The sequence below is a fragment of the Perognathus longimembris genome, chromosome 13 (genome assembly GCF_023159225.1).
Source record: "Perognathus longimembris pacificus isolate PPM17 chromosome 13, ASM2315922v1, whole genome shotgun sequence".
NCBI classification, from domain to species: domain Eukaryota; kingdom Metazoa; phylum Chordata; class Mammalia; order Rodentia; family Heteromyidae; genus Perognathus; species Perognathus longimembris.
Genome location: NC_063173.1, coordinates 17,113,382 through 17,127,247, shown reverse-complemented (window position 1 = coordinate 17,127,247; position 13,866 = coordinate 17,113,382). Strand labels below are relative to the sequence as shown.

Below are 13,866 nucleotides of genomic sequence, written 5' to 3'. Positions count from 1 at the left end.
TGGGGACAGGGGTGGGGTGCCCCACTCGTGGGCCAAGGGTCCAATGCCCTGGGGGGCGTGGGGAATCCCAGAGGGCCTGGGCCGGGCACACTCAGGAGAAGGGCACAGAGAGTGTGGTGGGGGTGAGCAAGAGACTGGGGTGGCCCCCTCCACTCAATTACCCGTGTCCACGCGTGGTGGGGGTGAGAAGTGGGTGGAAATGGCCCCAAGCCGGCTGTGGCGCTGGGGTCCCACGCAGGACCCGCTGGCCGCCCCGTCACGGGGCACTTCAGGCTGGCGGGAACCCCGGTCGGTGGTCGGGCCGGGCCGTGCGGGAGGGGCTGGGTCAAGTTGTAGGGCAGAGCGGGGCGGGTGCGGGGACTGTGCGGGGGAGGGAGGGAGGTGACCGGAGCCCCTTCAGGGCCGCGGCGGCCGCGCCCCCCTCTTCCCGGGACGGGGAGGGGCAGGGCGGGCGGGGCGGCACTGCCCGACCCGGAGGACCGTGTGAAAATGAGGCCGGGGCTCGGGGGGCGGGCGGGGCGCGGCCGGGGTGTCAGCGCGCGGCGGGCAGGGCGCCCGCACTCACCTCCCCGCGCCGCCGCCGCCGCCGCCGCGCTCGCCCGCGCTCGCCCGCGCTCCGCCGCCGCCGCCGCCCGCCCGCCCGCGCCGCGCCTTCCATGGGGGTCGCGGGCCGCGGCCGTCCCGGGGCGGCCCGCGCGCTGCTGCCGCTGCTGCTGCTGCTGCCGCCGCTGCTGCTGGCGGCCGCCGTCCCGCCGCGCCGGGGCCGCGCTGCCGGGCCGCCCGAGGGTGAGTGGCCGGCCGCCCGCGGGGGCGCACCTGGCCCCGGGGGCGAGGGCGCGTGCGTGCGTGCGTGCCGGGGGAGGGCGGCCGGGTCCCCTCGCGGGGGGTTCCCCCCCCACCCCTCGAGCCAGCCGGGCGGGACCGGGGTGAGGGTCGCCGCTGGAACGTGAGGGACCCCCTCGCTCCCCGGGGCCCTCGCCCTCCGTCCAGGCCGAGACGCCACCGTCGTGGGGGCCCGAGCCGTGCGGCCCCGCGGGGGACCCGGCCCGGGTGACAGCTCCGCCCGGCCCCGGCCGTCCGGGATCTCCCGGAGTGGAGTGGGGGCTGCAGGTCTGGTGGTCCAGGGGCCTCGCGGTAGAGTTTCCATTGTGTGGATGGGGAAACTGAGGGCTGGGCTGGTGGGGGGGTCCGTCCGCGAGACCCTGGCAGCTTCGCCCCCTTCTTTTCCGCGAAGTTCTGCCAGCCTCTCCCCCCCCCCCCGCCCCAGCTCCTGTCCGTCCGTCTGTCCGTCCGCCCGCCCACCGCCGGCCTGGGCTCCGAACTCTGGACGTGCTGCACTCACTTGACTGGCGATCCTTAAACTCTTTTGTCTTAATGAACATGGCGGAGTGGGGTCCACTCGGGAGCTCCTTCGGGCCAGGCAGGTTTCCAGGTGGCCAGGGTGGGCAGGAGTGGGCACGGGAGCCGAGCGGACACGCTGCTCCCGCGCTGCACCTTTGGAGCTGAAGATGGAGTTTGCACGGAGCCCCGGGCCAGCTTTACCCCCATTCCTGCAAACCGAAGAAAGCCGAGAGACAGACACTTGGCTTTCAGATTATATTCTTTTCTTCTTCTTCTAACCCGGGTCTTTCTCCTTTTTTTTTTTTTTAAATATCAGTCACGAACTCTGTTCTCATGTGCCCGGCACTGTACTGGCTTGGCATCCAAGGGCATGAGCTGTTGAAAGGATATTGTCTAGTGGAGATAAGACAGCCACAGCCTGGAAATGAGATGTGCTAGGAAAGAAGATGGCTAGGTGGCAACACGGGGTGGGGGCAGCTCTCCTATCCAGTGTGTGTGTGTGGGGGGGAGTGGGGAGTGGGGGGTGTTCTGGTAGATTCCTAGGAAGAAGTGATCAGAGCTGAGTCATGAAAGCCAGTTGGTAATGGCGGGGGTAATTCTGGTTGATGGGGGGGTTAGCAAGCTATACCTGGAAAAGGGTTTGGACAAGGTATGGCTCCTCTTCCGGTGAGCTGGTTGGAGGTGACACTGGAGAAGGCTGAAGTCAGGTCATACACAACTTGGGAAGCACCCCAAGGGCTTTGCCATGCTCTTTTGCAGATGTGGATGAGTGTGCCCAAGGGCTGGATGACTGCCACACCGATGCTCTGTGTCAGAACACCCCCTCCTCCTACAAGTGCTCCTGCAAGCCTGGCTACCAAGGAGAGGGCAGGCATTGTGAAGGTAAGTGATCTGAGGACCACAGGAGCTCCCCAAGCCCATTAGCTCTGTGGCGATGGCTTATGATGGTGAAAGGCTTGCCCTGACTGCCAATTCCCATCCCTGCTCTCTGAGATACATCCCAGATCCCTAAAGGACAAGCAGCACAGGTCTTCTCCAGAACTGACCCTACAGTTTTATCTGGAATAGTCTTTTGTCTAGCTTCTGGAAAGGAAAAAGAGATGTTTTTAGTTTCTTTTGCTCCCATTCAGTTTGGGGGCAGAAATGGCCATCTCATCGAGAGCGATACCTGCCCGAAGCGCTGGTCCTGAGTTTCTGGTGCAGCTTGTACACCAACCCTGGAGACTGGGAGCTGCGACCCTGCCTTCGGCTGCAGCTCTGGAAGCTCCATCCTTTCCAACGCTTGGGGTGACTTGGCATTTAGAGCTATTTGCCTTATTTGAGCTGCATATTTCCTCTGGAAAGACAGGCATAGAGGGCCACTCTAGCACTTCGTGCTTCAGATCTGGGAGCCCAAAGTCTGCATGCAGCCCACTAGGGATCAGCTCAGTGTTCGAATCTTGAAGTTCAAAAGTGGTTGGAGACGAGGCCCTCATAGGAGGAAGTTGATCATGGAAACCAGAGCACGTTGGAGTCAATTCCATCACTCATTTTACAGATAGTGGACACTAAACCCCATAGGACTTGTGGCCATGATCATACAAATAACTTGCAGGTGAAAGAAAGTCAGGTGTCTGTCCCAGCTTGATCCCAACTCTACCTCCTCGATCCTATTTGTAGAAGCCAACTGCTGGCCTTTTTGTGCCAGGAGTTTAAAATGTGAGGTGCATTGAATTCATCTCTACCTTTTTCTCCTTCCTTCAGTCCTGCCCCTGATAAGCATGTTGATAGTCCCTTTTCACTCCAACAGATTTTAAGCTCTTTATAATTTGGGCTTACTTCTGGTGCGAATTGATCTGAGTACTTGCAGAACCTAAACCTACATAGAGAGTAAGAAAATCCCATCCAAGTACTTTGAAAAACACATTAACTTCTTTAGACAGGAGGGAAACTTAATAGATGGCTATTTTGGGGATATTTAATAACCTAGTGTTTATATCTATCTACTATTTCATCTTGTGGCCTCTGAGTTATGAAATTCTTGGTATTGGAACAGTGTGTCATGTCTAGTGCTGTCTGCTATGTGGTAGAAACTCATTCTTTTCTTTCTTTCTATTATTATTACTTTTGGTAGTAGTGGAGTTGGAACTCAGGGCTTCCTGCTTGCTAGGCAAGTGTTCTATTGCTGATCCAGTAGAGAATCTGATGATCTTAGGGCTTGAATTCAGGGACTGAAGAGTGCTGTCTCTGGGCTTCTTTTTGTCAAAGTTAGCATCCTACTCCTTGAGCCACAGCTCCACTTCTGGCTTGTTGTTGTTGTTGTTGTTGTTGTTGTTGTTAGGTTAGTGGAGATAAAAGTCCTTTTCTACTTGGCTGAGCTGGAATTGTGACCCTCCCATCCTCATCCTCCCATGTAGTTTAGGATGATAAGTACACACCATTGTGTCTAGTTGTGGGTTGAAATTAGGTCTCATAAACTTCTTCCCAGGCCTGCCTTGAGCCTTGATCCTCCCATTCTCAGCCTTCCAAGTAGCTAGGGATACAGGTGTGAGGTGTGAACTGGTGTCTAGTTTTTGGTTCTTTTTTTAAGCAAATGACTATGTACTGGGTGCTGGTGGCTCACACCTATAATCCTAACTACTCAGGAGTTTGAGAACCGAGGGTCTCAGTTCTGTGGGATTCTTATCTTCAGTTAACCACCAAAAAGCCAGAAGTGGAGCTACAGCTCAAGTGGTAGGGTATACCTTCCAGCAAAAAAGCTCAGAAAGAGTGCCCAGGCTCTGAGTTCAATCCCCAGGACTGGTGCACACATACACACACACACACACACACACACACACACACACACACACAATGACTATGAGAGATGAGCTCAATCACTTGTACTTTGTCTCAATGTCTTTTTTTTTTTTCTGTTAATGTGGTGCTGAGGAATCGAACCCAGGGCTTCATGTATACGAGGCGAGCACTTTACCACTAGGCCATATTCCCAGCCCCTGTCTCAATGTCTTACAAATACAAGGGAAATATCTAGCTATACATTGTGTAACTGACCACGTAGGTGGGTAACTGTCAGGCTTTGTACTGTTGGAGTAATAGCCCCGTCTCCTCAGTCCCATTTCCTTGTCTTCCTAGCACAGTTGAGACAGCTGGACTTATTTATTTTACTTAAAAATATTCTACAGCTCATGGACAGCAGGATTACAGATACATAAATCAGGTAATGCGTACATTTCTTTTTGAACAATGTCACCTCCTTCATTTCCTCCCATGTTTTTTCCTTCCCTTTCCCCCCAAGTTGTATAATTCATTTCCAACAACCGCTGAACTTTTTATTTGTTTGTTTGTTTGTTTGTTTTTGGCCAGTCCTGGGGCTTGGACTCAGGGCTGGAGCACCGTCCCTGGCTTCTTCCCGCTCAAGGCTAGCACTCTGCCACTTGAGCCACAGCGCCGCTTCTGGCCGTTTTCTGTATATGTGGTGCTGGGGAATCGAACCTAGGGCCTCGTGTATCCGAGGCAGGCACTCTTGCCACTAGGCCATATTCCCAGCCCCTTTTTGTTTGTTTTTGAAATGGGGGGTCTCACTATGTTGCACAGGTTGATTTTAAGCTATTGGCTTCAAGGGTTCTTCCCACCTCACCCTTGCAAGTGCTGGGGACTACAGGATTGTGCCACTGTACCTGGCTTTCAAAGACCAATCGCCTCTCTGTTCCCTCAGTGCCCGGAGCCTTTGTACATGCTAGGCAGGTCCTTTGCCACTGAATGACACTTATTAGGATCTAAAAAAATGAACCTTATTAGAAAGAGAATAGAGGAGCAAAGGAAAATATCAGCAGCAAATATGAGGAGAATATGGGAGGATAACATGTGAATTTGCATCTTGGGGTAGGTAAAGGACACCCCTTGGGAAATCATTCAGGAAGCTCTGCTTTGTGCCAGAGGAGCACAGCTCCTGCCTGTCCCATCAGAAGAGCTGTGCTCCTGCTCAGGTTCACAGCCAGTGGGTTGGTAGTTCTTCCGGAAACTCTTGTGTATCAGAAGCCAAGTTCAGATTTTTCCAGAGACAGATAGGCAGCCATATTTCCACACACTTGCTTTGTCTTTTTGTGTGTTCTCTCTCTCTCTCTTTCTCTCTCTCTCTGTCTCTCTCTCTCTGTCTCTCTCTCTCTCTTTCTCCTCCTTCCCTCCTGTCATGCTAGAGTTTATATATGCTGGCACTCAGATTGAAGACAAAAGAGTTTCATCTTATTTTTTTGAGACAGGTTCTGCCTATATAGCCCAGGTTGGTTTGAACTCACACAATCCTCCTGCCTCAGCCTCCCAATTGCTGGGATTACAGGCCTGTGCCACCACACCTGGCAAAAATTCACTTAAAAAATAAAAAAAAGTGGATATTTCATGTCTCCAGTTGCTGAAGTCAACTTTGGGGATACAAAGCTATGCCACTGATTTCTTGTAGATAAATATGTAAACAATGTTGATTGACAACTGGCAAGTGTTTCCTTATTCTGAGTCCTTGAATTTGGCATAGTATAAATAAAATTGATTTGTTACAGATGAAAAGTTTATTGTTTAAAATAACAATTGATAAAAACAAAACAAAAATGATTGGCATTGTTGCTTTTATATATTTAAATTTGTTTAAAAATAATATATGATTGTTGTTATAAAAGTCAAAATGCAAAAATGTATAAGAGAAAATGAAAGAGTCTCTTATCCTTTTTTCTACAGTTACTGTTAGCAGCAAACACACATGCTTTGTACTGTCATTTTCAGTTGAAATCTAGAAGAATTTGTCTTCTGAATACTCATATTAGCCTAGTGAAGAAGGATCTGAATTTGGATTTCTTGCTAAAGGAAGTTTTCTTCCAAGAAGGCAAAGGAGAAGAAATTAAAATTGTAAAGATTCAAACACATAACTCCTTTCTCTGTGTTTCTTAGCTTAGTAATTTTTTTTTTTTTTTGGCCAGTCCTGGGCCTTGGACTCAGGGCCTGAGCACTGTCCCTGGTTTCTTTTTTTTTTTTTTTTTTTTCTTTTGCACAAGGCTAGCACTCTGCCACTTGAGCCATAGCACCACTTTTGGCCATTTTCTATGTATGTGGTGCTGGGGAATTGAACCCAGGGCTTCATGTATATGAGGCAAGCACCCTTGCCACTAGGCCATATCCCCACCCTTAGCTTAGTAATTTTTAAATTTTATTGTGCTGATAGGGCTTGAACTCAGGGCCTGGGTGCTGTCCCTGAGCTTTTTTTGCTCAAGGCTAGCATTCTGCTACTTGAGCCACAGCTCCACTTCCAGTTTTCTGGTGGTTAATTGGAGAGAAGAGTCTCACAGACTTATTTGCCCAGGCTGGCTCCAAACCACAGTCCTCAAATCTCAGCCTCCCAAGTAACTAGGATTACAGGCATGAGCCACCAGCACCTAGCAGTTTATTGTTGTTGCAGTTGTTGTTGTTGCTATTTTCCCAGTCCCGGGGCTTGAACTCAAGGCCTGGACTCTGTCCCTGAGCCTCTCAAGGCTAGTTCTCTAGACCTTGTGCCACATCCCCACTTCTGGCTTTTTCTGTTTATGTGGTACTGAGGAATTGAACCCAGGTTTTCATGAATGCTAGGCAAGCACTCTATCACTAAGCCATATTCCTAGCCCCAGTTTATTAAATTTTGAGCCTCTGAGACCCAACTGTGTTATTCCTTGTTGTGATTGTTATTGTCAGTGTCACTGAACATTTAAGTTCAAGGATGGGAACTGGGTTTGCCCAGGGTGACCAAGAATTTTATCCTCCAAAAATTTAGCTATACCACAATTTGGAGAAATGAAAGTAAGGGCCCTGAAATGGTAGTTTAAAAAATAATGTGATTTAGAAGTGGCATTAGGTAAAATATTTTCTTTTTAATGAGTGTTTTCAGAGGAACTCAGTGGCCAACATTCATATATATCTTTATTTCTAGGTTTAAGGAACTAAATCAAGTTTAACAAAGATGAATCTAAACTTAGCCTTGGTGTAAGGAGCTGTATGTCTTCATTTTAAAAATCACTTTTTATTCTGGAATAATTGTAGACTTCTGAAAAGTTGCAAAAGCAGTTTGGAGTTCAAAAATGCTCTTCCTTTATCTTACCCTTAGGTATTAGCTGATAAAAGCACACTAGAGTTACCAAGACCAGGAAATCAGCATTGGCACAGTATTATTAATAAAACTGGAAACACTATTCAAATCTCATCAGTTTTTTTTCCCCTGATGTTCTTCTGTTCCAGATCCAGTCTGAGGTCCACATTAAATTCATCTGTCATGTCTCCTCTGTCTGCCTCAGTCTTTCCTTATTTTTTCGTGACATCTACCCTTTTTAGGAGTTGTGCTCAATTACCTTAGGGTTCCCACGATCCAAATTGACATAAGAGACAATCTTGTGTTTTCTCACGATATGATGGGGCGGTTTTGCTAAAGCTGTCACGGTAGCACGCTCATGTCCTCCTTGGTGGTGCGCTGCAGCAGGGGGCCATGTTGGCACCAGGGCCCATGCCTGGTGTTGGTCACCTTCATCTTTGGGTTCAGACGGGCTCTGTGGGTGGTTTTTTTTTTCTCTTACCTTTACAATGGAAATATATTTGGGGGAGGATAATTTGAGGTCATGCCAATATTCCATTTCCCCTAATATCCTCACCTACTGGTGTTAGCATCCAACTGTGCATCTTTCTCACAATTATTGAGGAGAATGTTGAATTCCCATCACTCCCTCTATATCTGTTACTTAGGATTCTTCTGTAAGGAAGAATTGCACCTTCTCATTCATCCATCTACTCATTTCTTCCACGATACACTTATGGGTATTAGGGTGTTAGTTTTATTATATCTCCTTTTTTTCTTTTTGGTAGTACGGAGACGTTATTTATTTTTTAAATTGTTTCAAATTTTAGCCATTAGGAGGTCTTTCCTGTTGTCATCCTAGCATTCGTGTGTGTGTGTGTGTGTGTGTGTGTGTGTGTGTATGTGTGTGTGTTTGCTGATACTGCGTTTGAACTCAGGCCCTGGGCATTCTCTCTTAGTGTGCTCTACCACTTGAGCCACAGCTCCACTTCTGGCTTTTTGATGGTTAAGTCTCATGGACTTTTCTGCCCAGGATGGCTTTAATCCTTGATTCTCAGCTCTCAGCTTCCTAAGTAGCCAGGATCACAGGTGTGAGCCACCAGTGCTGGCTCTGACATCCTTCCTTTTTTTAAACAAAGTCCTGATTTTCTGCTACCACATGATGCTCCAGAAACAAAATTTCTGTTCTCTGACCCTAGAACAGGAAAGGACTGAACCATTTCTCCAGTGAGTCTTTTTCCTTTGGTTGGAAAATTATGTAGAAACCAAGATATGATGTTTGGCATTCTCACTACTACTGTCCTTGTTCCTAGTACATCTCAGTGAACAGAGCTAGGAAATACATACATACATACACACACACACACACACACACACTAACACACATATGTGCATCTACATTATTCTTTATTCCATCTGCATATGTATATGTCAAATAACAGGTTACACAAACACAAACACAAGCAGGTATAATGGTAAACACATGTAATCCCAGTTAAACAGATCTAAGGCTGTCTCTGAGCAAAAGTCTGGAACCTTACTGAAAGAATAAACTAAAGTCAAAAGGGCTGGGGATGTGGCTCATGTAATAGAGTGCTTTCCTAGCCAGTGCAAGACCCTAAGTTCAGATCCTAGTACCACACAAAAAATAAGATAAATAAAAAACAATTCCCATATGGTCCAGCAATTCTACTTCTTGGTATATACCTCAAAGAACAGGCAGAAGAGTTTTGATGAGCTTTTCATTGGCGTGTGTCAGTTATACAGGATGGGATTGCATCTCCACACTGTATTCCATTTCACTCTTAATAAGATAGTTTTAAACCCTGATTTGCAACAGTACTCACAGTAACTAAAAGGGAAGGCAACTGAAGTATCCATCTAATGGATAAATAGGTAAGCAAGATGTAGCAAATATGGATAATGGAATAATACTCATCCTTCACAGAGAAGAAATTCTGGGTGGTTTGGTGGGTGCATGGCTGTAAACCCAACTACTTGGGAAGTAGAGGCAGGAAGATGAAGGCCTAAGGCTGGGTGGGTAGAAGCTCAAGATCATCTGAAAAACAAACGGAAAGACTTATGTGGGGGCTACATAGCTCAGATAATAGAGTACTTGCCTAGCAAGTATTAGCCTCTGAGTGCAAACCCTACTACGGCCTCCCCTAATTACAAACAGAAAAGGAAATCTGGTCATATGCTACAATATGAATGAATCTTAAGAATATTATGCTAAATAAAATAAACCAGTCACAAAAATACAGTAAGTATATATGTCATATAATATTTAGTCATAACCAAAGAGACAGTAGAATGCTGGTTGCTAAGGGACTGGAGAGGGGAAAATGAAGAAAGCATTTCTGTTTTACGAGATGAAGAATTCAGGGGATAAATTGTGGTGATGAGTGCAGATAATTATGAATGATTTAATAATACTGAATTGTGCACTGAAAAACAAATGACCAATTTTTTCCCCAAAGTGTATCATTTTTCATTCCCATGAGCAATTTATACTCATTGGTTATTGTCTGTTTTAATTATTATTCTAGTGATTATGAAATGGTATCTCTTTGTAATTTTATTTATGTATGTATGTATGTGTTTACTTATTGACCAGTCCTGGGGCTTGAACTCAGGGTCTGGGTGCTATTCATGAGCTTTGGTGCTCAAGACTAGTGCTCTACTGAGCCACAGCACCACTTCTGGATTTTTTCTGAGTAGTCTGTTGGAGATAAAAGTCTCATGGACCTTCCTGAATGAATATCCGGGCTGGTTTCAAACTGCAATCCTCAAATCTCAATTCTCCTGAGTAGCTAGGATTACAGGCTTGAGCCACCAGTGCCTAGCTCATTGTAATTTTTATTAGAATTTCCCTAACTTCTAATGATGTTGAGCATTTTTCCTGGTGCTCATTAGTCATTTGCATAGTATTTTTGGTAAACTATCTATGTAAATCTCTTGTCCACTTTAAAATTGAATTGTTTGTCTTTTTGTATTTGGGTTGTAGGAGTCCTTTGTAAGTCCTTTATAAGGAATATGGCTTGCAAATATTTTCTGCCAGTCTGTGGCTTGTCTTTGTTTTCTTAATGATGTCTCTTGAAGTGTAAATGTTCTAAATTTTGATAAAGTACACTAAATTTATGGATTGCGTGTTTAGTATTGTAATCAAATAAATCTTTACCAAGGTCTCAGAGACCTCTCTATTATATTTTTTTCTTAAAAATTTTCTAAGAAGTTTTAGCTCTTCTGTTTAGGACTCTGGTCTAGGTCTAAAGTCATCTTATTGAATACAGATATTCAATTATCCCAGCATCATTTGTTGAAAAGACTATTATTTCTTCCAATGAATTGCCCTAGCACTTTTGTCTAAAAGCAAGTGACCATAAATAAAAGGTTTAAGAGCTCAGAGTAGAGTGCTTGCCTCGCATGTGCAAGGCCTGGGATTCAATCCCCAGCACTGGGAGAAAACAAAACAAAACAAACAAAAGGCTTGTTTCTGCACTCTCAGTTCTGGTCCATTCATCTATATATGTCTTTATTACCCTGCCCACTCTCTTGGTAAGTACAGCTTTCTAGTAAGTTAAATTCCTCCAAATGTGTCCTCCCAAATTATTTTGGCTCTTCTGAGTAATTTGTATTCTCCTATAAATTATAGTTTTTCAAGTTCTGGGAAAAAAACATGCTGAAATTAGTGTGTTTTCATATCCTTTATACAATACATTACAGATCTTTTTTGTACACTATGGTATTTTCCATATAATACTCTGTTCCATAAGTGAATTACCCTAAATCAGATAGAGACTTTCTTCATTCTATTTTTTTCACAACTGCATAGTACTCTGCCAAGTATATATCTCATATCTATTAAACTGCTTTCCTATGTATAGGATTTGAGGTTGTTTCCAGTCGTTTGTAATTTCAAACAATGCAGTCATGAATATCCTTTTGCATATTTATTTCCTCATTTTGAGGTGCATTTTGAGATGTAGAACAGCTGGATAAAAGATATATGCATGTATCTCCCAAAGAAACAGCACCCATCTTCTGGTTTACCTCTGTTCTGTCCTCAGACATTGATGAATGTGAGAATGAATTCAATGGAGGCTGTGTCCATGACTGCTTGAATATTCCAGGCAATTACCGCTGCATGTGCTTTGATGGCTTCATGTTGGCTCATGACGGTCATAACTGTCTGGGTAAGAGAAACATTTGGAAATGATACCGTTCTCTATCCACTCCCTACCTAGCATGTCTACCTCTTTCTTTCCTTTGATGAAATCTTTAAAATTTTTTCTTCTTTAAGTAGTTGTACAAAAGAGTCGGCATTTAACACAGCAGTTAACGCATCTTGGTCAATGTCACCCCTTATTGGTGTAATCTGAAGACAAGAGGACTTATGATTTTGGCTCCTTGGCACTCAGACTACTCTGGCTGGGGCAGACTACTCCTGGGATCAGGAGGCTGAGGCAGGAGGATCACATGTTTGAGGCCAGTTTCAGTTATGTAGAGATTCTGTCTCAGAAATCTAAGAAAAAGAAATCAGATTACCAGACAGAGAAACAAGGATTTACACAAATCCTTCATCAATGCAAGGAAATGGATGGACATATCAATCAATTACTATTTATTGAATTTCTGGCCTTAACTTTTCACTATTTAAATATTAGGTCTTGTGTTTGAAAGCATCTTGAATTATAATCATTTCTTTAATGCTATAGGTGTCTTTATTCTGAAATTAATTAGAACTTCTTGTCTTAAAGCCTCAGATGTATGTTTGGGTCATAGCCATATTGATCCCCCTCTTCTTTCTTGAAAAAGAAAATCAAACAGAAACTTTCCATGAGTATCCTCCTGGATTCCACAGAAACAGAAACATCTGTTGGAGTTGGAGTTCCCATCCCTGAATTAGAGGCTGTGAGGAGAATTATCTTCATTGGTTCCTTATGTGAGGAATCAAACAGAGCTTAGAAATAGGAAGCAGCTGGCAAGGAATGAGTGCTGGATAGTCTTAGAGGATGAAGCATACCTAGAAGAAGCAGGTAGGTCTCTCTCTCTTCCTCCCTCTCTCTCCCTCCTTTCTTTCTCTCTCATTCCTTCCTTCCTTTCCCCTCCTTCTTTTTCTTTTTTATTCCTTCCTTCCTTCTTTCCTCCCCCACCTCTTTCTTTCTCTCTCAATAGTAGGGATTGAACCCAGGGCCTTGTGTGTGCTAGGCAAGTGCTCTGCCATTTGAACTCCACCCCCACTGCCCACTACCAAGACATTTTGGATTTTGTTTTTGAGAGAGTCTTGCTGCCTTTTGCCTTGGCTGACCTTCAACTCCAGTTCCTAGTATGTTCTCCCAAGTAGCTCTGGTTAATGGCATGTGGTTTGTTTTTTAAGGCTAGTGTTATTTGTCATACAGAAGGGACATTATGGGGGACACATGGTACTCAAGGTCTTCTGATGCTCATGACCCTACATGTGGCTGGTTGATCTACTGAAGTCTACCTGGCCAACTAGGAACAGCTATTCAACTGCTCGTTTATGGTGTGATAGGAATGGCCACTTAATCAAATGATTGAGATCAGCATGAAAGGCCCTAGAAAAGTCCAGACAGAACTTGTGATCTGAGTGGTTGGCCTGTGGAGTGGGGGAGGGAAGTGTTTCCATTTGGAACTCAACCCTCTGTGACTTTCTGCCCACTTCACGATCACCTGGAGCTCCACCCTGGTATCATGCTGTCCGTTCTTTTTTTTTTTTTTTTTTTGCCAGTCCTGGGCCTTAAATTCAGGGCTTTTTTTTTTCTTTTTTTTTTCTCAAGGCTAGCACTCTGCCACGTGAGCCACAGCATCACTTCTGGCCATTTTCTATATATGTAGTGCTGAGGAATCGAACCCAGGACTTCATGTATATGAGGCAAACACTCTTGCCACTAGGCCATATTCCCAGACCAAGTCTTGTTCTTATCTGAACTCTGTAGAAAGGTCAGGCTGTGGATGCACAGGTAATGTGGCCTCTCAAGCTTGCCGCTGTTAGTAGGCTTTGATTCATGGCTAGGGGAGGAATGGCCCCCTCCGCAGACTTGCTGTCAAGAGACAATCTTGAGAGTTGAGATAAATGGCAATGAGCCAGATTGCTGGTGGCTCATGCCTGTAATCCTAGCTACTCAGGAGGCCTAGGTCTGAAGACTGCAGTTCAAAGCCAGCCTGGGCAGGAAAAATTGGTGAGACTCATGTCCAATTATCCACCAAAAAGACAGAAGTGGGGCTGTGGCTCAAGTGGTAGAACACCAGCCTTGAGCACAAAAGCTCAAGGACAGCAGCTAGGCCTGGAGTTTAAGCCCTAGGACCAGCACAAGAGAGGAGAGAGGGGGGGGGGGGGGAGAGAGAGAGAAAGGTGATGAATTAAACACAGGAACAATTTCTTGGCAGGTGTGTGACATAGTTATTTGTTGTTGCTGTTGCTATATGTTCTGTTTTGA

The 13,866-nt window shown here is 45.6% G+C and overlaps 1 protein-coding gene across 2 annotated transcripts in view; it reads left to right on the top strand.

The window, feature by feature from the left end:
• Positions 1-656: 656 nt before the first annotated feature.
• Positions 657-13,866, top strand: part of Scube2 (signal peptide, CUB domain and EGF like domain containing 2) — a 72,184-nt gene continuing 58,974 nt past the window's right edge. For both annotated transcript variants that reach the window (XM_048360840.1, XM_048360841.1), the window contains exons 1-3: positions 657-786; positions 2,101-2,223; positions 11,476-11,601. In XM_048360840.1, coding sequence (XP_048216797.1) covers positions 657-786; positions 2,101-2,223; positions 11,476-11,601 — 379 coding nt within the window. The remainder of the gene's footprint in view (positions 787-2,100; positions 2,224-11,475; positions 11,602-13,866) is intronic.